Source organism: Cololabis saira, chromosome 10 (assembly GCF_033807715.1).
Source record: "Cololabis saira isolate AMF1-May2022 chromosome 10, fColSai1.1, whole genome shotgun sequence".
NCBI classification, from domain to species: domain Eukaryota; kingdom Metazoa; phylum Chordata; class Actinopteri; order Beloniformes; family Belonidae; genus Cololabis; species Cololabis saira.
The window spans coordinates 13,739,601-13,765,258 of record NC_084596.1 but is presented as its reverse complement, the minus strand read 5'-3'; the positions used below and the strand labels follow the sequence as shown (position 1 = coordinate 13,765,258).

At 38.2% G+C, this 25,658-nt stretch overlaps 1 protein-coding gene across 1 annotated transcript; it reads right to left on the bottom strand.

Moving 5' to 3' along the window:
- Positions 1-224: 224 nt before the first annotated feature.
- On the bottom strand, positions 225-15,439 carry LOC133451868 (noelin-3-like). Its single transcript, XM_061731016.1, has 6 exons — positions 15,074-15,439; positions 12,010-12,153; positions 9,508-9,663; positions 6,027-6,246; positions 4,049-4,155; positions 225-1,077 (listed from the first exon to the last, which is right to left on the bottom strand). The coding sequence occupies exons 1-6, from the start codon at positions 15,140-15,142 to the stop codon at positions 400-402; spliced, it is 1,374 nt and encodes a 457-aa protein (XP_061587000.1). The 5' UTR covers positions 15,143-15,439; the 3' UTR covers positions 225-399.
- Positions 15,440-25,658: the final 10,219 nt, after the last annotated feature.

The following is a 25,658-nucleotide window of genomic DNA, read 5'->3' as shown; positions in this document are numbered from 1 at the left end:
TTTGTCATTGTGCACTTCGAGAAAAAAGTCGAAATGTCAAGATTAATGTTGAAATATACAATCTCAAGAATAAAGTCAAAATTTCGTGAATAAAGTTGAAATGTTGAGAAAAAAGGCTAAATTTCGACTTTATTCACGAAATTTTGACTTTATTCTCAACATTTCGACTTTTTTCTCGAAATTGTACTTCAACATTAATCTCAACATTTCAACTTTTTTCTCGAAGTGCACAATGAAAAAAAAATCTTCCTCTAAAATATTATTTTTATTTTTCTGCTGCCTGGCCCTAATACTCTTCCGTACAAAATAAATACATTTCGAATGACAAATTATAAGGATGTTTAGGCACAACCTTCTATTTTACCATATTTCCTCTCTTTTATACAGTGTGTTCTCCCTTTAAGAGTCATCCTCGGTTTTAATTATGTGGAAAAGTGTGACATTAAAGAGAACCTGGTGGCCGTTATTCCAACCGTAGAGGGCCCGGTCCCTAGCGTTGTAATCCAGCATGGACATGTGGAAGTACTGGTTGTGGAAAGGAATGTCCGTATACTCGTATGTGGATGTTTTAGTGGAGTAGGCATAGTACACCTTAGCCCCTGTCAGGTGGGAGTTGGTGATGTACAGGGTTCCACAGATCATAAAAGACTCTCCGGCGTTCCTCTTTGAATATTCTGTGTTCCAAGTGCTGAGGATCTGGAGCGTGTCTGGGTTCAGCTGGCTGATGACAATGTTCCCGGCGTTCTGGTTGGTGGCGTACACGGCCCACAAGCCCAGCTCGTCTGCCATCAGGTCGATGTCTGAGAAGCCTCCCCAGGTGTACGGGTACACGTTGTGGAAGCCTGCCGACTCCAGCGCCCTCTGCGTGACCACGCGGCCCGTCTCAAAGCTGTACCTCACGATGATGTTGCTCTGCATCTTGTTGTAGTACAGAGAGCCGTTGTACACCACGTGGTTGGTTCCGGCCCATTTAAAAGGCAGGTTATAGGTTCTGGATTCCACTCCTGCCACAAAGTCAGTGAGGGATTTGTACTCTTTTACTATCTTGTTGTTGGTGTAGCCGTCCATGTACCAAACCTGGGGACAAACGCATACAGACGACATTCCTGTTACACGAAATGACTCCGGCTGTGGAGGGGATAAGCTTTGACATGATTACGTTTTTTGGTTGTACACTACCTGCAGATGAAAAGGATTTTGAGTACATGACCATGCAGAAAAATAGTGCTACTCTGAAACAAAAAAAGTTTAAAAAACGAAAAAAGCTGTTTTCTTTTGTTTTTTTTTGGGGGGGTGTCATAAAGCGTTTAAGTCAGTGTATAGTTATTGGCAGAGGTGTAAAAAGTATTGACATTCATTACTCAGGTAGAAGTATAGATACTAGAGTTTAAAAATACTCCTGTAGAAGTTAAAGTATTAACTCAAGTTTTTTACTCAAGTAAAAGTATAAAAGTACTGGTTTCAAAACTACTTAAAGTATAAAAGTAAAAGTAATGTAAGGGGAAAAAGCCATTAAGGACAAAAGCCATTGAAAATGAATGTATCTTAGTATAATGCAAATATATTAAAGAACCATATATGTGTACTATTGAGCATTAACATGTGTTTCAGAGAGCAGGAGATATGATGACTAGTTGCCTATAAGTATTGTAATGGTGCAAAAAGTCAAACTTATCATTTATCATTTATCCTAACCTTTATTGGAATGTACATCCAAGTTTAGTTGCAGGAATCTGAGGGCAACGGATGTAAGAACAAAACTGGACAAGAACATCTGAAACAACCACAACCAAATTCACTCTATCCGGATGGAGCAATTTAACTGGATAGTTTTTTTTTTAAGGCCGAAATGAAATAGAGTAATGAGGCTGTTTTTAAAATGTAAGGAGTAAAAAGTACAGATAATTGCGTGAAAAAGTAAGGAGTAAAAGTAAAAAGTCGTCTGAAAAATAATTACTCCAGTGAAGTATAGATAACCAAAATTTCTACTTAAGTAAGGTAACAAAGTATTTGTACTTCGTTACTTGACACCTATGGTTACTGGGGACTAGCAGCGACTAGTCTGTGCAGTGAAACAGTGTTGACTTCACATTCATCTCCTTGCTTTCACTGATAAATGGCTAGATCACTTCTTGACTCCCTTCATCACCATGGCAACTCATGCTGGAAATCTAATATGGACTGAGGGCATTTGGGCTCCAGACAAGAGATCAAGACAAAATAGAAAAGAAATGAACAATAATTATTATAATAAATAATGTTGACACGAGAACAGAGAATGGTTCTCCAAATCAGGCTGGTCATTCGGCTTTTACTGAAGAAGCATCAGTGTCATGCTGATGCAGAGCTGCATACTCTAAAGGTTTTTCTTCTTAAAGGTTCAGAACGACAACCCCAAAGAAAATGCAATGATGACCATGAAAAAGAAAAACCTTTTTGCACATAATGTCTGAACCCAAGGTATTTAAAGCCTCTATAGGCAGGAATACCACTTATTATGGGCCATTTGTGAATGTGGTCCTGTATTGTAGTGCTTAACCAAGGTTTCCTATAGAAATATTCCGTCTATGTGGTAATATGAGCTAATGATGAATGGCTGTTGATGCAGTTCTTTCTGAGAGATTTGAGAGCACAGGTGTCCAGCTTGGACTTGTGCTCTCGCCCTTTTAAATAATACAGTTCCTCCAGGTTCCTTGAATTGTATACTGGTATAATGCACTGTAGGAGAAGTTTGCAAGCGCCTTCCAATCTGTCTTTGAGAAACATTGTTGTAAAAGTTTTTTTCATGAATTTGTTGTCAAAGTGCAGATTTTCTGACCATTTTGGCAGCCTTTCTGAGAAACTGCTGATTTACTGAATCGTCATTGCAATCCCTGCTTGACATCTACCATTTGAAAAAACTGGAATATATTTGTTTTGTTCACCATCTTACGAGTCCTAAAATGCCCCAGTGTGAACTTTTTTGGAATTTGCAAAAGCACATGTATTTTTACGGACAAAATGATGTCGATGAGGAAAAAAAAAAACATGCAAACCGTTAACTGATTTGAATGTTTTTTAATGTTCTTTTTACAAACAGCTAGTGTGTTATCTGAAGGAATAATGCTGAACCTTATATTTGTATATATTTATATATAATTAAGAAAAGAGTAATGTAAAAATAAGAAGGACATAAATAAATATTGTTAATATTTTATGGAGAAGGGGCGGGATTAAATAAGTTATACTTCTTCCCACCCCTTTTCGGACATGCAAGTGAAATTACTGTGCTGTTTTTTTGTTTTATGCTGTTTTTTTTGTTTTATTTTGTTTTGTTTTGTAAAATTGTCTTGATCAGCCATTTTGTATTATTATTTCTGTTTTACTTGTTCATATTTACGTTATATATCATTTGCATGTTCGGAATAAATCACTAACTAACTAACCTTTGTAACGTGGATGTTCAATTGTTGCCTGCAACATATACACAATCAACTCATAATGATGTGCCAGAGACACTGATAAACCTACAAATTTAAGCAGCAACACATCAATATTCTTTTCTTTTCCTGCTTTTGCTGCTGTAATTCTGTTGCCTTCAGTCTGCTATGCATATAAAATCCTCATATTAGTTCAGGATTATAGTTTGCTCCTTCTGTAAAATAAAAAAAATGCATCTCCACATTCACCATTGTAATCTTGGTTTGTGCTCGCTGGTGTGTGTCGCACAGTGATTTGTTTTTCATATAGGCGAAGTGATTCCAGTACGAGCAACATATGCCTACGGTGTGTATCTCCAAGTAAGAACTATGGAATAGCTTACAATAGCTGACAATGAAGAGTGGAAGTAGCATCTCCACTGGAGCAAAGTTCTATTTTACTGTTGCTGAAATAAAAAAAAGAAGCCCTGAATACACACAGAGTCGACTTGTAGGTTAAGACAAAACATCTTTTATCATCTCACTTTTTCAATCTTGAATAGCCTTACTATCAAATAAATAAATAATTTTGAAGAAAACTGGCTGGAATGACAAATTGCTCAGTGGTAAAGAGATGGCCGTCAGCTCACCCTGCTGTTTTTGAGTGAAGCCAGAGGATCAGTCATCCAGGCTCCAAATCGGGTCCCTGAGGTTTTCACTGTCAGCGGCCCAGTGATCTTCATCAGCTTGCCACAAGCTGCAAACACATCACACAGCTCCGCTCACACATGTCCTGATGTCATGACTGGAATAGATATCAAAGTGCTGGATGGTTTATATATAGCGGTGTCATGCATCTGGACACTACTACCACAGCTCTTCCTTCTTCTGTCTCGCATATACAAGGTCAGGATAACAAGATAAGTGCCAAAATACAACCTCACCTCGTGTTTCAGCGCTATTTTACCCAAACAATCAAAGGCTTTGCTCAATGTAAGCTTCAAGCGAGCCTCTCAGCCTTTGATAGATTTTTCTTTGGTTTCTTTTTGTTTACACGTTGGCAGACTTTGCCATCATGGATAACTGAGCACCAGGCAAGCAGGAGTCTTTATCCTGCAGACTTTAAACAAAAGGCCAGGCTGCTCTGATGGCAGGATCATCTTATTAGCCCAGCGATATAATCACAGCTTTTAAAAAGCCAAACTGCAAATGTCAAAGATGAAAGGGATGAACCAATACAAAAGGAAAAAAAGGAATTAAAAAATTACTTTTAAGATAGACTTAACACGGATCCCATAGGATAATTATTCTCTTAAACTGAATTAGTGGTTTGTTGCTTTTGCTTATATTCATTCTGCCTTGCCTCCTGTTCTGTTTTGTGTTCCTATTATCCATCGAGTCCCTGAGTGTAGATACTCACTAGGTCTGGGCGGTATGGACTAAAAAATGTATCACGATAATTTCTGGCATTTATCCCGATAACGATAAAAATGAGGAAAAAAAAATACCAATTCAACTCCATCTTTGTAACTTTAAATCTATCTCGCTCTCAGATCCGCCATGTTTGTTACACAAAAACGTATCAACGGGAATTTATCCTTCTTTGTTTCTTTCTTTCTTTTCTTTCTTCTTTCTTTGTTTCTTTGTTTGTTTGTTTCTTTCTTTTCTCCCTTCCTTCTCCCCTTTCCTTCCTTCCTTCCTTCCTTCCTTCCTTCCTTCCTTCCTTCCTTCCTTCCTTCCTTCCTTCCTTCCTTCCTTCCTTCCTTCCTTCCTTCCTCCTTCCTTCCTTCCTTCCTTCCTTCCTTCCTTCCTTCCTTCCTCCCTCCCTCCCTCCCTTACTTCCTTCCTTCCTTCCTTCCTTCCTTCCTTCCTTCCTTCCTTCCTTATTCCCTTCCTCTTTTCTCCCTTCCTTCCTTCCTTCCTTCATTCCTTCCTTCCTTCCTTCCTTCCTTCCTTCCTTCTTTCCTCCTGCTCTCTCCTTCCTTCTTCCCTTCCTCTTTTCTCCCTTCCTTCCTTCCTTCCTTCCTTCCTTCCTTCCTTCCTTCCTTCCTTCCTTCCTTCCTTCCTTCCTTCCTTCCTTCCTTCCTTCCTTCTTTCCCTTCCTTCCTTCCTTCCTTCCTTCCTTCCTTCCTTCCTTCCTTCCTTCCTTCCATCCTCCCTTCCTTTTCTCCCTTCCTTCCTTCCTTCCTTCCTTCCTTCCTTCCTTCCTTCCTTCCTTCCTTCCTTCCTTCCTTCCTTCCTTCCTTCCTCCCTCCCTCCCTCCCTCCCTCCCTTCCTTCCTTCCTTCCTTCCTTCCTTCCTTCCTTCCTTCCTTCCTTCCTTCCTTCCTTCCTTCCTTCCTTCCTTCCTTCCTTCCTTCCTTTCCTCTTTTCTCCCTTCCTTCCTTCCTTCCTTCCTTCCTTCCTTCCTTCCTTCCTTCCTTCCTTCCTTCCTTCCTTCCTTCCTTCCTTCCTTCCTTCCCGTACGTTGTGCGTGGATTTAACGCAGAACTATAAATCAGTTTTACACAAAAACGTCATCAACGGGAATTTATCGTTTTTACCGCGAGATGACAAAATTCTTACCGTGAGGAATTGTTTTTGACGGTTTATCGTGACAGGTAAAATATCTGTCATTCCTAATACTCACTGAGTTTGTTCATACAGTTGTGAAGCCTGTTCTCCAGGTTTAGGACCCTTTGTTGCAGCTCCTCATAGTCGTACGCGCCCATCTCCTCCTGGATGCCCATCAACACACCCGACAGGTTTCTGATCTCCTCCTTAAACTGGGAGATGAGCTTTGCATCCGTCTTGTACTGCTCCAGAACGGGGATGAGGGGCTGCAAGGATTCCATCTTTCCTTTCAACTCCTGCAAAAAAAGGCGAAGTGTTCTGTAGAACTAACAGTCATAGCCAAAACTGCAAGACCTGCAACTTAAGCCAAAGTAGATAAATGTGATCAAGCGCTTTTTCATACTTCTTTGGTTTATTTTCACTCGGCAAAAAGAACTGACATTTGCAGAAAAAACTGTTTACAGAAAAGGTTATCGCGAGACAGAACTGCACATAAAATAAGAAAAGCTCAAGTATGAACCCAGACTTCTCTGAGGGATAATATTCTGAATTGTTGTGAAAGCGCTCCAGCACTGTGAGCTCGTATAGGAAATCAATGCTGGGCATCAATTCAGTGTTGTCAGTGAAAAGTTTTGGATTTAACTTTAAGCCACATTCAATTCAAAACTGGTGTTTTAACTAATTAAGCAATCACTTTCTTTTTACTCACTTTTAGTGGTAGTAAGTCTGTGGATTCTTTTAGATGTTTTTCCATGGTTATAAAAACAAACATTCTAAATGAAATGAAACGAACATGATTATACCAACAAGACAAAGTATATAAAGTGTTATACTTGGTAGCTTCTATTCATGGAGGAAAATAATCCAATATTATTATATTATAACTGTGGGCAGCAAAAGTATATATATGCTTTCTTTATCTGGGGACAAACCTCTGCGCTACAATATATGTAAAAAACTGAAACTTTTCCAGCAGTTGTTGATGATATTCAGTTTAAAAATAGATTTTCCTTCAGAATTCAGATGCAGACTTCAGAATTAAGTGATGCAACCGTAATAGAAAGCCAGTTTGAGTGTTTTGCTCTTAACCCTGCTGGATGACTATTCCTGGCATGGCAACAGTTGTCTTGAATATCCCTTAACTGTATTTTAAATGTGTCTTAATATGGACTGGTGAAGTCCACACGAAACTGGTCCAGATGATGCAGTCATTTACAAAAAGGAGAGAACCGCCCCCCACTAGGCCTGTGTTGAAAAAATCGATTTCCCAATTCTAAATCGATTCTCATATTAATTCCTAAAAATCGATTCATATGTCTAAAGATCGATTTTTTTAATTTACTTATTTTTTCTTTTATTTATTTAAGTTTTTTTTTTTCATCATTACATTACAACTTTTGGTTATTTTTTTGTTTTTTCTCCAAAAAAGGAATGTTTTGTTGGACACGAGAATAACTGGTGCCATGTTTTTGCCTTTAAATATGTTTAAAGGTATGAAAACATTAAAGTGTTAGGTTATAAATGCATAAATTGTCTATATTTCATTACTTTATATACTGTCTTGGGGTTACATTTGCAAAAAATGCTAAAAACCAAATGCTCAAAAATTAAAAACCAAAATAGACCGAAAATTGAACAAATAAAAACGGAATGTGGGAAAAAATAAAACCGATTTCATCCGTCTCTGTTTCCTCCCTGGATCTGTTTGGTAATTCTGACCCACATGATGTTTCTGAAAGCAGTTCTATCAGCATTCTGGGAGCTGATTGGTCCTTACAGCATCATTAGCTGCCAATACTTGCTGTTTAATCTCAATATAATACTAGTATTAATATGTTGCACAACTACACAGTCATATAATTCATGCAACGGCTGAAAAAACTGTTTTATTAACAGTAACCCAAATCAATATCGGATCGAATAAAAGCGTGATAATCGATTCTGAATCTTAAGAATCGGAATCGAATCGATTCTTGATATTTAAATCGATCCCCAGTCCTACCCCCCACCTCATATTTATGATTGCCTTGTGTCGCTCAAACATGCAAACAGTAAGTTTTGAAAACAGCGGCACCCACTGGCCGTGATTAAAACTCCAGTTCTTCTTTCCTTCTCTTGGTCAAAGCTGCCATTTCAAAGCCATACCGATAGAGCTGGTCTCTGTAAATCTTTCCCTTCACTCATATTGCTTCTGTTCTGTCACAGATAACTCCAGATACTCTTTTCCACCCCCCACCCGCCCTCACAGCGCTGGCAATCTCTTCTTCACCTCTTTTCCACTGCCCTGAACAGTTGAGCCCAGGGATTTAAACACCTGGAACTTCTTCAGCTCAACCTTCTCGCGTTCTCGCCGTTCCACTTGCTTCCCTTTCATTTACACACATGTATTCTGTCTTTGCTGCAACTGACCTTTATTCCTCTTCTCTCTAGCGTACATCTCCTCATCTCCTGGTTTTCTTCCACCTGCTCCCCACTCTCACTACAGATCACAGTGTCGTCTGCAAACATCATAACCCATGTAAATATGTAGTTTCACAATCGTAGGTTTCACGTTTTAAACTGCTGCCACTTACCTCCTCAGAAATCCTTTTGTCTGAGTTACACTTTAAATAAAGCACGGGCCTCTTGAACTCAATTATCATTTCAGAATCATGTTAAAATATCTAGTGATGCACCGAAATGAAAATTTGTGGCCGAAACCGAAACCGAAAATAATAATAAACACTTGGCCGAATACCGAACAATACCGAACATGGTTCTTCAGCAGTTTTTCATTTATTTTGCCAATTTTTTCACCATTGCATAAATCAAATACATTTGATTTAGGCATGCTTTTCAAAGAAAAAAATCTTTTACAAAATTACAAGGTAGAAAATATAAACTTACATAGTAAGTTTATATTTTTTACATAGTAATTTTTATATTTTAGTTATATAAACTAGAAAATATTCATTGAACATAAAAAAATTAAAAAATTTTAAGTTCCCATTATGTTGTTTTGGTTCCACCTCCTGGTGAATGTTAAGTAAAATTCTTATGGGGTTAGTTTTTGGTTGGCCAACGATTTATGTAGTGCGCAACGTTACGGGACGGAGCGGCCAGTCTATTTCCTTATTTTACAACGCCGGTATTAATTGTTCGTTTTTTTCCCCACTTATTCCACCGAACACCGAAAGTGTTTCTTTGCCATTTTCGGCCGAACAATTTCGGTTACCGAACAATCGGTGCATCACTAAATTTAACAGCTTTTTCTTTTTAGGCTATTTATGCCCACTTACTTATCTGATGATGTTTACATGTCCACATCTGCAAAAAGGTCTTTACCTTTTTTAGAAATGGATCAGTCAATGAAACGGATCACTTAATGCTTCTTTGAAACTTTGTCTCGCTTTGAAAACGACATTCTCTCTTCTTCAACACTATAGTTGACCCGTGAAACTCGTCTGGAGTGCAAGCTCATCAATTCACATGCTTCTCAGTTCTCTTTAGAGGAGGTCCCTTCCCAGACTTTTTCTTGTGATGTGCCTTACCAAGCTATACATCAAACAAATATATACCTGAAAGTTTTTGTTGACGAGCGTCTTCCTGTCCGACTCGATCTGCCGGAACTTTGACCGCAGCCCTTTGATCTGGCTCTCCATCCTCATGATGTACTGAAAGTCTCTCTGCGTCCGCAGGTTCAGCACCTCGATTGACTGCGACATGTTCTGTACCTTTTTTAAAGGGAAGAAACAGCGCAGCATTGATTTTTTTCGTCCCTTACCAGATTAAAATGTCCTTCTTGTTTAGCAGTTCAGTAGGCTGCCACGTTCAAACTTCCTCTGGAGATTTTGACCTTCAACGTGAATTTCTTTCAAGAAACAAACGAGATGTAGCTTTATATTCATTTATATATTATTTTTTAAATATATTTTTTTATCCCAATGTCTTTCCCCATTTTATCCCAGGTAAAAAAGTAATATACTTTAATGTACTAAAAATGTACTTAATTTTGTGAAAGTACATTTCCAGCACATTTGGACTTTATGTGTTAAAATAAAGTAAACCAAAAATATATTATAAATGTATTCATTACAAATGTATTATCCCTCAGTAGTACTCCAGTTTACTTAGATAAAGTACACTACTTCGTACTAATATTCATATAAAGTATACTAACACTGAAATATATATAAGTGTTTGATTAGTATATTCATTTATTATGTACTTTGAATGCTTTAAATATAAGTTTAATTTTAGTGTATTTGCATCTACTTTTATTAAGTGCACTTTTAGCACCCTTTTTATAAGTTTACTTTTATAACACTTTTTTAAATTAGAAATACATTTCCAGTATATTCTAAATGTATTAATAGTAATCTGAAAAGTTTTTCGAATTAAAGAACATTTTAAATAAGTACAGTATTAGTAGTGAAAATTGTACTTAAGTATGTTTAAGTTGATCTTATTGGTGTCTCAAAATAGTACAGTCAAGTACCGGTAGACTACATTGTATTTACCGGTAAGTATGTCTTAAGTAGCACTAATGATATGTTATTAGTATACTAAGTACGTTTTTAGTAATCGAAAATAACACACTTTGAGGACAATAATTATGTGCTTATGAAGTATATTTATATTTAATTTATTATGCTAAAGTATACTTTTTTTTGCCTGGGATCACCCAGTGCTCTACCTAAGTGACGGGCATTTCTCCCTCTACCAACCCCGGGACGGCCTGCACTGAGCTCAGGTCTCCTCCTTACTTGAGGAGTGAGAGGAGTATATTCATTTAACATATATGTGGGACTGTTCAATGGCAGATTTCCTACCGTGGTTTCTCCTTTTTCATAGATGTATGCCATTTTTGAAGCTTTGTTTCAGAATAAATTGGTAAAATAGCTAACTCTTTGGTCTCAATAACATATTATAGAATAGGGATTGAATTTAAAACCTTGCAGTCTTTTTTTTTTGGTTTAATAAAAGCTCATGAGGTTTATGGAGCATATAAACAAGAAGAAATGTGGTCTTTTCTATTCTCTCCCAGGCTCCAATTATAATAAACCAGTATTATTGGTGCACATCACTTGCAAAGTGGTACAGCACTCATACATTGTGTTCTTTTCTGTCTCTGGCACAGTGTTCCTGAAATGGCCTCACTGATACCCCGAAGCAGTTTAGTACATTAATGTCAGAGGCACGAGTGAATGACAGTGAACAGGCATTCCACATTAAAATCTAGGCTATACAGCATTGTTTTCTCACTGTCGATGGAGTAATCGTTGGGAAATGTGACTTTTGTGCTGTACAGTTGGTTTGTTTGTACATTTTTTGTTACATCACTTCAAAAACAATATTGCTTCCATTCACACTGTTGACAGCTCTGCACATATGTAAGTTGCTGTAAATGATTCTAATTGCATGATTTTAGTTATGTATTTATTTATTTTTACCAATACTGATAAATGACTAAACAAAATTATAAAGGAAAAGCAATGTTATTTTTTTGTTTTTGTTTTTTTTTGCAATGTTATTTTCACATCCAACTTCAAGACCTTAAAGAAGAAATCTGAGTGGGTGGGCACTTTCTTAGTTTCTTAGGATTAAATTAGGATGAAAATCACACTGAGAAACACAGCCCCTCTAGAAATAAGCCTCATGTTACTAATTCTAGTCAAATTGTCAACAACAAAAAAACCTTGGCCAACCTTTGTAAAGAATTCTTAAAGCTAACAAAATAGTCTTGCTTCCAGTAACTAATTTTCTTGAAACAAGGCTATTCTTCTTTCTCAGAAATTAGTTTTTCTAGTGCATTCTCATCTTCCTAACTTATGCCATCCATGTAATAAATGCAGAAGTGGAAAAAATGTGTTTAGGATGCGGCCGGTGCAATTTCTCAGAGGATTACAGTTTAACAAAAAAAAAAAAAAAAAAAAAACGAAAAAGAAAGCATCATCAAAAAAAACAAAAAAAAAAACGATTGAAAATTGATTTTATATCTATATGAATTAAGGTAAGCTGTGTGTGTGCGTGTGTGCGTGTGCGCGCGCGCGCGTGTGTGTGTGTGTGTGCGTGCATGCCTTCTCCAGGAGCTGGCGGAGCTGCCTGCCTTTGGCATCTCTGGAGCACAGATTCTGCTCTGGTGCCACCACTGTGCAGATGCAACGCCCGTCTGCATCCTGAGCGGAGCTGTACACCTGCCACCCCTCCTTTGGCCTGATGGTCTGCACAGAAATGTAAATACAATCCTAAAAACAACAATATCTACAGAGACACAAATGAATCTAACAGGGATGATATCACTATTGTGCCACTGCCGCACACACAGCTGTTCTGTTGTTCTGTTTCTCATGGGTCACTTAATTCTTCTGACTCATGCCCCCAACGCTCTGACACCAACCAATTCCACTGACTTATTAAAAGTCTTGGTTTTGACACAAGAAAGCGCTTTTGCTGTAAGATATTCCTCCGTTCATAGTGTATTGTCTCCAGTGAATTGCTTCTTCAACAATAAATAGTGTTTCCTGGCCTTGATGAATGACCTGAGTGCTGAAATGGCTGTGTTTCTCCTCGCTGGACCTTCCAGTGCCTTAACTAAAAACATTGTGGGGAGAAACAAATAATGTGATTTGTAGGAGCTTTTTCTACTATTTATAGCATTGAATATGTTCCCAGGTGCAAATTTGTGAAGCTAATAGAACATAGAGTAATGCATTATAAGACATTCCAGGATATTTTAATGCAACACCATCCAAATATATTAAATTGAACTCAATACAAGTAGTTTCTTTTTAAATTTTGATCAAAGTTACTGGAAATGCTGGAAACACTTGATATTACTCAGTCCTGCAGACAGCATCAGTATTTGTAGAATACTGCTGTGCACTGTGAGCATGAGAAATAACCAAAAGCCTCTGGCCAAATCAAGCCAAGCTTTGATTGTGGATGGCAAATTACGCTCCGCTATTGGCAACTTCCTTTTTTTGCATTTTGTTGGACATCCTAGAAATAATTCAAGCCGAAAAATAGCATGTAAAAAGTGTGAACATTTACATCCACCAGCCTTTTAAGGACTTTGGATAATAAAATAAAAAGTGAAGTGGCCCATTTTCATAGTGGAGGCACCTTTTTACTCTCCCATTCATCCTTGCCTGTCATCCTGGGCAGTTTAATGAGCGTTTGGCATCAGCCCTGAAAGATCATGTCCCCTCTGAGCAGGTGTAAACGTCACACAGGGGAGAAAAGTCAGCCTTTGACTCATCATTTTCACCCACTGAGAAGCTGCCTTTTCACCACTTTATTTCCTTGACTGCCATGAAACATAATGCTATTTAAAAAATAAATTGCAGCCAAAAATACATGAGGTTTTGGAGTTTCTCTGCCATCTCAACCCAGTTATTTCCTTTAAAACCATATATATATCTAATAAATGTATTTTTTTTTTACATGTGGCACAAATTTAACCCTTTAACTCTGTATCTGATGTTCACAAGAATTAAAAACTACTGTGACATATAGCAGAAGAAAAGATAACACTACAATGAATTTCTGCATATAGCTATTTAATGGTAATAGTAACATTTAATAGTAGAGTATAGCTGTTGTCCTAGGAGTTATTTAAAAGCTTATACTTGGAGACACCAGAAATGTACCTCTCATTTATAGTATTAAAGCTGAAGAGGATGACATTGGAATGACGACGCAAACTGAGTTTTTCCTTTCTTCACTTTGCTTTGAACAGCTCCGGACATACTACTTCCACTAATTTGTTAAAATAATCAGTCTCCTGTCGACTGAATGACGCACATCCTCTCCTCTCTTTTCACCCTTACTTTTCCTCAAATTAAAATCATTCCGTTGCTTAGCCAAGCCAGATGCACTCCCCATTTTTTTATTTGTGACTATTTCTGCACAAAAAGCTTCTTTCACATTCACTAGTTCAGACAGCTGCTTCTTTTGTTTTGAACATTCATTTGGACTTTTTTCACTAATCTGAAGGAGCACTTCTTAAGCGTGAAAATGTTTCCTGTGTGTCAGAGAGAACAAGCAATATTCTTTGGGCACACCACTTCCAGTCGTGCTGAGGTGAGGAAATTGCTTTGCAATCAAGGCAATGGCAAAGAGTCTGTACTCTGCATGGGTGGGATGAGCCCAATCGACCATCATTCCTCCCCAAATGGCTCGGTGATCTGCAAGCTGCTCCTTTTATTTTGGTGTAGCACTCCCAAAGAGCAAATTTATGTGCAATACCGAGACCCATTTTCAAAGACAATCTATAGGCACCAGTATAACCAAGGCAGGTACTTATGTAAGGAGGAAGAAATATTAGCCACAGTAATCATTTGCATGTATTTAACTAATATTTGCTGCAAAGATACAACTCTTATATGGGCAATAGTCCAGATTGGAGCTGTGATTGTCGTGGCTCTCTTGCCACAGTTTCTTCCCGCAAGCGGTTGCTCTGATGAACTCTCACAAATAACAGTCTCAGAGTAACCAAACATGTGCAATATATAAATCTCTTTAATATTCATGCTGCCTCACTCTGCTGCACCCTCTCACTTTTTATTTCTTTGTACAAATTTAATTTTTTATCTTGTATTCTCTGCATAATTCTTGTCTGTAGAAATTGTAAATAGGTCATACTTATTCTCACTACCTCAAACTGCTGCACCTTAAAATGTTTATAATCTTGTACATAGAAATTCCACATTTGTCTAATGTTCATTTGTTTATTTAACACCTTTAACACCATAGAGAGCGAAACTACCGGAGTCAAATTCCTTGTTGGACATTGTTCGAACCTGGCCAATAAAGCTGATTCTGATTCTGATTCTGATCACCAATTAAAACATTACTTCTATTGCACATTAGCATTTTTTAATAATCGTTTTACTCACTGTGCACAGGGAACACGAACAAGAAAGAATCAGCCCAACATGCAATAATTGCAGGAGACAGAAGTGACTCATCGTTGTGTTAATAAGCAATTAAAAAATCCCTGTGTAACGCTCCATCCTTACTAAACACAAGTGAAATCACCCAAACTTAAAGGAAAATAACAACCACAGCTTGTGGTCAAGTTTTTTTTTATTTTTTTGGTTGTTGTTGGGTTTTTTTTTTTAGGGGGGGGGGTAAACTCACCACAGTAGGGCAGTATCCAAACAGCAGCAGGAACAGCAGCGGGTTCAGCACCGCGGACAGCGACCACATCCTGCAGCTCTGCTGCTTCTCTCCTCCTCCTCCTTCAGCGAGGAAACAAACACAATCACGCAACTTCTGCTGTGAGCTCAGTGCTGCTGCCAGCTCGACCACTACGCTCTGGCTCTGCTGGAAACCCTGACTTCCATCCACTCGCCCCCGGAAAGCGAGCCCCTCGCTCGGCCAGCGGGAGGAAACCTCGTCACCACAAGGAGGAAAAAGTTTTGAGGCAATTGCATGCAGCAGAATCCGAGCTTACATCACTGGACGTGACACCAGCCAGCTGCCTCTGTTGGTGTTGAGTGAATCCCGCTTGTGAGTGTGAGAGAGAGGAGGAACATCAGCACCGTGCGGCGACAAAAGTTGCAGAAATGAATGGGAGATGAGGAGGTAGCGGGGGCGCGCTCTGGGCTCCTGCTGCGATCACGTGAACGCGCAGAGTTCACGAGGAACCGCCACCATAGAACAGCTGTAAAGCCGGATTTATGGTTCCGCGTTACACCGACGCAGAGCCTACGCCGTAGGGTACGCGGTGACGCGCGCGTACGCCGTAGGTTCTGCGTTGGTGTAACGCAGAACCATAAATCAGCCTTACAGCAACGATTACTTTCATTTTCAACGGACTAAATGAGGGAACAGGCTTCAAAACGCCTAATAAAATCCATTGACTTTAATGTTCTATTTTAAATAATCAAGAAGAGAAACTGACCATTCATATTTTCATCCATTTACATAGTAAAATAAAATGAAAATACAAAAGAAAAGAAAAAAATATTACAGTACTCATAGGACAATAGAATATTAAACTATGGAAGCGTATTAGGGCCAGGCAGGAGAAAAACAAAAATTATATTTTAGAGGAGGAATATTTTTTTTTCAGTGCACTTCGAGAAAAAAGTCGAAATGTCGAGAAAAAAGTTGACATGTTGAAAATAATGTTGAAGTACAATTTCGAGAAAAATGTCGAAATGTTGAGAAAATTCAAAATTTCGTGAATAAAGTTGAAATGTTGAGAAAAAAGGCGAAATTTCGACTTTATTGTATTTCAACATTGATCTCGACATTTCGACTTTTTTCTCGACATTACAACTTTTTTCTTCAAATATTTTTTCTCCTGCATGGCTCTAATACTCTCCCGTATTAAACCAACCGTATCATGACATCATTAAAATGAAAGTGCATTGCATTGAGGTCAGAATTTCCAAGCTGAAAGTCACAAATTTTAATCTACACAGAATTTAAACTCGGAAAGTCGGAGAAATCTCACCTACACCAAGTTCAGATAAACCATGACAGCTATTTTAATCAACTATGTAAACCCTCAGTGTATTTTTAACAAGTGGCAACCATCTAACTTTCGGTTTGAGGCTCAGACTCGCTGCAGTTCCTCGACTGGCCGCTAGAGGCTGGCTGCAAAGTGAGTCAATCTCCATTGATACCCATGTTGAAATGTCCAACTGTTGAGCTGAAATATTTATATTATATTATATTATATTTACAGCCTTGTTCATAATACCGTTTTGGTTACAATCGTTTTATTTCACATCCATGAAAATTCTGAGGGGGTGAATTTCTTGGTACCACGCCATGAGTTTACATAAAGCAATACCTTTATTTCTGATATGACTGATTGACAGTCGGCTTAGCCAATCAGAATCAGGTTTATTGGCCAAGTATTGGCCGGTTATTTTCGCTCACTGTACAGTAAATAGACAAATGACAGCTCTTACTAACATATATACAATTTCAAAAAAAGTGAAAGGTGCAGCTGTATGAGGTAGACATAGATTGAGAGGTGCATTGTTACTTAAGGCTTAAGGCTCATGTGGAACTAGATTAGTTGCAGTCCCTTGACTGACCGCTAGAGGCTGGCTGCAAAAGCGAGTCAATCTCCATTGACTCCCATGTTAAGATAAAAATGTTTACAACTTGGTTAAAAAAAAAGTTTAATGCATTAGCAGAGGCAGAGCAATACCCAGGATTAGGAGCACTGGGTGATTTAAAATGGGTAAAAAAATCAAAAAAATATATATTAAAAAAATCTAAATAATTAAAAAAAAACAAAAAACTTTTGATCTCAATTGTTTGATTTCACATCCAACCATCCATCCGGCGGATTAATTGTTTTGTATCACGCCAGGAGACTTAATATAAAGCAATTTAATTTATTTTTTAATATGATTGATAGTCGGCTCATCCTCATCCATAATAAAATGCACAGTGATAGACATTTGTATTAACCCAGTGTCAGCCAAACCTAACAGTACTTTTTGATTTTACTGCTGAGAACATGTTTAAAACATCTGCTCTGGAGATATTTGGGTGGGGATCTGCTGAAGGAGCTGGGGGCCATAGCTAACTGGGAAAGTGGTTCAAGTGGACTTCAAGATTTTATGCTCAACATAATTCCTTATTTGGAGTTTATAAGAGGCCTATTTTATAGTTAGTTTTGGTTGAAAACAAACCTTCTGTTGTTGTTTTTAAATAAGACCAGTGATATGTGTTTTTGTGGAACAAATGTCTGTCAGCCTACTTTTGTTTTTTATATATCTCATTGTGAAGAAATGATCTTAGATAAAACTAGTCAGCTATTTGATAAAAGAATGCAGGACTGAAACAGTAAAACATCAGATTCCTGTGTTAACATTTTATGACAATGAGATGAAACATTGGTTAAAAAAGTGTAAACCTGTATACATGCATACATACTAGGAATGGGCGATATTTTACCGTTCACGATATACCGTCAAAAAAATTCTCCACGATAAGAATTTGTCATCTCAAGGTAAAAACGATAAATTCCCGTTGATGACGGAAGGAAGGAAGAAATGAGCCAGAAAGAAAGAAAAAAAGAAAGAAAGAAATGAGCCAGAATGAAAGAAAGAAAGAAAGAAAGAAAGAAATGAGCCTGAAAGAAAGAAAGAAATGAGCCTAAAAGAAAGAAAGAAATGACCCAGAAAGAAAGAAAGAAAGAAAGAAAGAAAGAAAGAAAGAAAGAAAGAAAGAAAGAAAGAAATGAGCCAGAAATAAATAAATAAATACATGAGCCTGAAAGAAAGAAAGAAAGAAAGAAAGAAAGAAAGAAAGAAAGAAAGAAAGAAAGAAAGAAAGAAAGAAAGAAAGAAAGAAAGAAAGAAAGAAAGAAAGAAAGAAAGAAAGAAAGAAAGAAAGAAAGAAAGAAAGAAAGAAAGAAAGAAGGATAAGTTCCCGTTGATACGTTTTTGTGTAACAAACATGGCGGAATGGGGATCTTTTATCAATTCAATTTAATTGGTGTAGTTTAGTAGTATTTAGTATCTTTTAGAGCAGTGTTTTGGGGGCTCCAAAGACTGAATGTGGTGATAGATTTATAGTTACAAAGGTGGAGTTGAATTGGTATTTTTTTATCGTCAATTTTATCGTTATCGGGATAAATGCCAGAAATTATCGTGATACATTTTTTAGTCCATACCGCCCATCCCTAATACATACATAGATACATACATGTATATACAGTATATTTATACTATTCGTCCTAAAAGTGGGCGCCAAGCCAAGATGACTCCAAGTCCCAGTGCAGAATCCTCACCGAGGTTAAGAAGAACCCATGAATAGCAGCTACAGGCGTGTAGACGTCACTGAAACCAACATCTATGCTCATGAATCTACCACATGAAAAACCAGTGTGTCTGTGGGAGAACACCACAGATGAAGCTGCTATTCTCCAAAATAAAAAAAAATTAAGAAAGTGCTGAAGTTTGGCAAAGAGCACTGATTGATGACATTTATGAAAAATATTCATCTTGTGTACCGGTGTACACCTGGAACATTTTCACCAAAAGTGTGCTGTATTGTTTGGCTTTCCGTTCAGACCATCCCCCTGGAGGAAACTACGAAGCTGCTATCCTTGACAGCAGGAGTCACCTTCAGCCTCCCGAGTAGCTCCCTCTTTTTCCTTTTACAGAGAAAGTTGACGGATTGTTCTTTGGGGAAACAAGAGGATGGAAAATTCTGTCACATTTGTCGAGATTGGACACACATTTTTTTTTTCTTTTTAATGAGAAGGGCAGCAGGCTTTTTTGTGGACGCTCCAGACATTGCTGATATAAGAAAAGCTGGCATAAACAGCTCCTGGAAGAAGCAGGAGTGTGTCAGGCCTTTCCCAGAACACAAGGCAGTAGCAGAGTTGATGGCCCGGCTGATTAAATGCAGTACAGTGTTGTTGGAATGTTTCCCAAGGAAACTGTTTGAACGAGGAATATTCAAGTGTTTTTTTGCGAGGAGTAGCAAACACAAGTTTTTTTGGCACAGCTGAACAAAGGGTTTTTGTTCAGCCTGTCGTGACCTGCATTCTTGATGAGTTTTGCTCAAACATTGAGCATGACTGCTGCTTGTTTTGTGCCTTAATCCAGTACAAGTTACCTCTGGCTTATAGCGAGGGCACCTTTTGTAGCTCAGATACGTAGGATATAGTTGTTTTTGAAAGAGAAGATGGAAAAGAGAAAAAAAAAACAAAACAATTATCTTACTGCAAATGGCGCTCCGTTTGATTCCAAAAAGCTTCTGCCGGTAAATGGCTGAAAATTACACACTGTTAGAGATTGTAAACGAGGCATCTTTATCTTCACATCCCCTGTCAAGTGAGCCTTTGTTATGTTTGCTGTTACACATTTTTACACCCAGCAGCTTTCCGGTATAACAGATGTTTTCTACACTTAGTCACTAAGCAGATCTGTTGAGCAAGTTGAAGGATAAATGTTTTGGTTAAGAGCAGCAACAACCTGCCAGCTTTTATCTGTGGAGAGTCAAAATTAAACTTTGAGAGGATGCATGGTTCTGTTGTTAAAAGTTTGGGATTTTTTTGTGGCACATTGGATGTAGGGATGAATGTCTGGGCACCAACACCCCGAATAGGAGAATTATCAGCTAGACTTTAAGGCATATAAGAAAAAGCTTTACAAGGTATTTTTGGTGCTGCCAATGATTGCAAGAAGCTCAAAAATGTAATATTACATTTCACAGGAAATTACTATTTTTAAAAGCCTGAATCTCATAACCAAATGCTCAGCTTTTTATATTAAAAAAGGAAAAAAAATACAGTGAGAAAGTTGGTGTCATGGTATTTTATAGTAAGTTTGAAGGTCAACAACCATATGAAGATCTAGATCACTGCATTTCACTCATCGTGTGTCATTTGAAATGTTGGTATTTGTTTAGCCGTTATAGAGGGGTTTATGCAGTATATGTTGTAAAAACACCTGATATAACAACAATGTTAAGATGGCTAAAGCTGTTTTAGACGTATTTTTGTGTGTGGGTTGTGTTTCAGGGATGCTCCATTTTTCCATTTTCCTGGAACGTGATCATTTGCTTCCCCACAATTAGTACTAGTCTGATGTGACATTTCCTCTTTCTCTGGTCTTATTCCTGCTGTGACGGGGTCAAGCTGTTCATGACCATGAAAAGGATTAGATAAGATTGTGTAACATAGCTGATGGAAACGTTAGCTCTTCCTCTGCACTCACTCACACACATACAAAACCTCAGACTCTACCTGTAATGAGATGTATGTTTCAGTTTAAGCAGGAGCTCAAACACCTAGTAGATTGTGTTTTTGTTTAGGCTAATGTGAAACGACATCCCGCCGCACCAAGTAGCCTCCACATACATTAGTTGGGAAACAACAAATGCAATACAAAAAAGTCACTTAAAATAAGAAGCAGTACTTGCTACTTTTGTTAAATTAGGAACAAACACTTACAATGGTATAGGGTATCATGTTGCCACTGTTTGGACTCATGTTTGGTATTGTTGCATAGCATTCTGGTTGAACGCTGGTGGGAAATGGTCATGGCCGGCTGGGAAATGCAGGAGCAGAAGCTAGGAGACATTCGAACCGTAGTTCAGAGGCTTCTGTTTTAGCAGCGTGCACGCCCATGAGAGGGATGCCAAGCAGAGCCGACTGGGAGATTTGCGAGCCCCTGTGCGAAATGGCTAGGGGGGGCCCTCGCGCGTGAGCGTATCAAGCGCGCGCAAAATTTTTTGGTTTTTCGGGTCGGATCGGGTGTCTATATGTGCAATTTTAACTCTCCAATTAGCAAAATACTGGATACCTCCCCCTGCATCATCATCATCTGGGCTTGCCTCGACGCGGGGCCCCACGGCTGCTTGAGACCCGGTCGGATCGGTGATTTTTGTAACAAATTTATCAAAGGAGCCTTTCAGAGAGGCATTAAACTCTTCCATTTTCTTTCTTTTTTTTCTTTTTTCATCCCCTGATGGAAATTTCCTGAATCTGTCTCGTTCTCTCGACATTGTGTGACAGTTTGTTCCAACTCCACCGTCTGGATCAGAGCAGCTTGTGTCTGCGCTTGGACAGACACGCGCATCATTGCACATATATTTATTGATATGCACAGACTAGTACACATTTAGGTCTGTAATGGAACGTGACTGTTGATATTTATAAGGGAAAAAAGGAAAATAAATTGGAAAAAAAAAAAAAAAAACGGCCCATAGCGCGAGGCCCCGTGCGGTCGCACAGTTCGCTCACACCTTGCGGCGGCCCTGATGCCAAGGATAGCGATACTACATATATATAAAACCTTTTTCATCCCCGAAGGGAAATTAATGAAAGTCTGTGTTGTCATGTTTAAATTGAGGTTGGTAATTGCATTATTATTGTGTGTGACCCCTAAATTAGGTTGCAACAACAGAAAAGCCTTGAACACTGAGGGCAGACAGCTTCACCATATTGGTAAGTGCTATTTTATTGTATTATAACGTAATGTTATATTTACTTTACTTTAAGTTTTAATGCTAGTTGTGGCGCAACAGCATCATTGTACTGCATTTCTTTTTTTTGCCGTTAACATTGTGGAATGGAGGCAGTACTGTGTACAATGTGAGTAGTTGTGTTTCCATTACCCTTAATTTGAGCAAAACTTTAATATCGCAAAGAAAAACTTTGTTAAAAAAAAATATTACCTAATATGACAAAACCCTTTTCACCCTTTCACGAGGTGGTTTTTCAGACGTGTTGATAATCCGGTTTATCAACACGTGGAACCGTGGAAACACTTTTGTCACATTCGCGTCTTTGGCAGCGCTGGATGTGATGTAGTGTCCGACCACGTCTTCCTCAGATATGATGGTTCCCCACTGTCCTTTCAGCGTAGATAAGCCTCAGATAGTTCTTAACTCAGTTTTAGTAGTTTCGGTTATCTCCTTTGATATTTTTTTAGCTTGATGGATGCTGATAATTTGACCCTTCTGAATCAGATTAAAATAGTTTCCACATGACCACAGGATGTTTGAAAATAACGTATGTTTATGTCAGGATGTTTCATGGATGTTTAAAACACGAGAAGCTTCTTTCTGCATCCCCGAGGGTTAAAATAGTTGTTGCCGGCTGAAATGTAATAATCCATGCTGTAATTCTTCTCTTACCTATTTGCTTAATTAAAAATAGCTGATTACTTTTTCTTGTATTTATGCTGTACCTCTAAAGATGCAAGTAGTAATTGGAAAAGAAATATGGCTCGCCTGCCAATAAGTGCAAGCAAAGTCGTCACGCACTTGAACCAAGTGACTCATTGCCATATGTGCTTTCACTTACTGAAACACGACGACAGCTCTCAGGTTTGAGAAGTACAGAGAGCTCTGCGAACACATGTGGTGATTCACACCGCATAGTCATTAAAAGCTAAAAGATATGAAGCTACAGTACGATGAGGACGTTTGTACCCCGTTTCTTATACTTGCTAATGACGACTTAAATTCTTATTCATGATTCAATTTCATGAATATCTTAAACATGAGTGTTTTGGAGTAAATACTGAGACTCTGCTCCACCAATCTGTCGTGACAGCTTCACACTTGTAGAGGGGACACAGACACAAAGGCAGGCGACAGCATGATGCTGCTTTGGCGCTCTAACAACTCTGGAGTTAAAAAAAAAAAGTTTAATGCTAGGAATGCCTGGAGAGATGTCAGTGACATCGTCAAGCAAGCGTCGGTCAGAAATAGGAATGGGTGGTATTTTACCGTTCACGACAAACCGTCAAAAAAATTCCCCACGGTAAGAATTTGTCATCTCGCGGTAAAAACGATAAATTCCCGTTGATGATGTTTTTGTGTAAAGCTGATTTATGGTTCTGCGTTAAATCGATGCACAACGTACGTGAAGGAAGGAAGGAAGGAAGGAAGGAAGGAAGGAAAGAAGGAAGGAAGGAAGGAAGGAAGGAAGGAAGGAAATGAGCCTGAAAGAAAGAAAGAAAGAAAGAAAGAAAGAAAGAAAGAAAGAAAGAAAGAAAGAAAGAAAGAAAGAAAGAAAGAAAGAAAGAAAGAAAGAAAGAAAGAAAGAAAGAAAGAAAGAAAGAAAGATAAATTCCCATTGATGACGTTTAGTAGAATTTAGTATTCTTTTAGAGCAGTGTTTTGGGGGCTCCAAAGACTGAATATGGTGATAAATTTATAGTTAAAAAGGTGGAGTTTAACTGGTATTTCTTTTATCGTCATTCTCATCGTTATCGGGATAAATGCCAGAAATTATCGTGATCATTTTTTTAGTCCATACCGCCCATCCCTAGTCAGAAATATTCCGAATCTGTTTAGATGTGGTATTGCAATCACAGTGGCACCGTGCATGCAAGTGCCAATAAACATACAATGAAGCTACCAAACACAGATGCCTCCTGATGAGACCATGCATTATGGATCACACAGTAACTCCACAAGCTGAACCTAAAACTGCACACATCTGCATCAACAGAGAGACACACTCCTCCACTTTGCAATCAGGGAACTGTGTGTGAAGGAAGCTGTGGTCGTTTTTTTCTGTCACATCTGTTTTGTCCAAATGTACAACTGATGGTTGACAGGCTTCATTTACATAAACTTTTACACTCACCACCACCAAACACAAACTTCCTTCAGAGAAAACATAATTACCGGTTATTTGCATTTTCTGTGGACACTTGAGTGGAAAAGATAAAAGCTGAGAGCTTTTATGATGTCAACATTATGTAGATTATGCTGTAAATTGCACTTATGATTTTTTTGTAAGCGTCTCATTCATGGCCAACAATGGAAATCAAGACATGGAGCTAATTTATCGAGAAAAGCACAAAAGGCATTTGTTTTACTTGTCTTTATGTGGATGAATGGGACTGAAATGACACCACATGTCATATTTGTGGACTGATTGACGTGGCTGCAGAAGAGTGAATGTTTTGTTAATAATCATGTCTTGGACCGGATGTTTATCATATAAACTTGAACCGCAGAACAGTTTTTCACTGCCGTCAATAAAAGCAATAGGCTGGTTTGGCACTTTTGTTACATTTGCACGTCTCCGGTATCACTGGATGTATCATTAATATGATTTATTTGTGCTTCAACACTACTTAATGGTCAATGTTGCTGTTGAGTAATCATTTGAACGATCATCCACTGCCTTCGTCTGTAGACGCTCTTTGCGACAGAGATAGTGGGAGTTGCAATCATTTGTCCGAAACAAAAGATGTTTTACAAAGTTGAGCTTTTTTTCTTTGTTCTGAGAAGTCTTGTGAGAACTAGGAGATTTGCACTCATGCAAGGAAAAACACCGACCCCCACAGTGGTACCTTTGTCTCGATTTCAGATTTTTGCTTTTGTTTTGCGAAAAAGTGTAATGGAAATCCACCCATATAATGCTAAATGTTGGCTACAACCAGAAAAACCAACACTATGACATCTAACCGAAGCAACACTTTGTCCCAGTTGGCAGCATCCACCTGCCTACCTGAGAAGGCAACATTAGACTGAGCCACGGAGGTCGTACTGGCCCAGGGATCGGCAACCCGCGGCTCTAGAGCCGCATGCGGCTCTTTAGCCCCGCCCTAGTGGCTCCAGGAGCTTTTTCACAAATTATCTTTTTTTTCCCCTTTTTTCCTTTTTTTCTTTTTTAATCTCGACATTTCGACTTTTTTCTCGAAATTTTGACTTTTTTCTCGACATTTCAACTTTTTTTCTCGATATTTCAATTTTTTTCTCGAGATTGTACTTCAACATTAATCTCGACATTTCGACTTTTTTCTCGAAATTTCGACTTTCTCAACATTTTGACTTTTTTTCTCTTTTTTTTCTTCTTTCTCTCTATTTTTTCTTTTATTTTTAAATTTTTTTTCTCTTTTTTTCTTTTTAAATTTTGACTTTTTTCTCGACATTTCAACTTTTTTCTCAACATTTCGACTAAGTGAATAATGAAAAAAAAATCTTCCCCCAGTTATAACTAATATAGAAACATGCAGCACGTGTTGTCTTCATTCTAAGGCTTGTACAAGTCATTTTTTGCGGCTCCAGACATATTTGTTTTTTGTGTTTTTGGTCCAATATGGCTCTTTCAACATTTTGGGTTGCAGACCCCTGTTCTAGCCTGAGATCAAGCTTTCAGTGTTGGGGAGATTGCACTCATCGTGTGTCGTGAAAGCGTGCTCTTCTGAAATATACTCAGCACTCATTACTATAATATAGTTTGATCTGCAAGTGAATGCAAATGATTGCAATG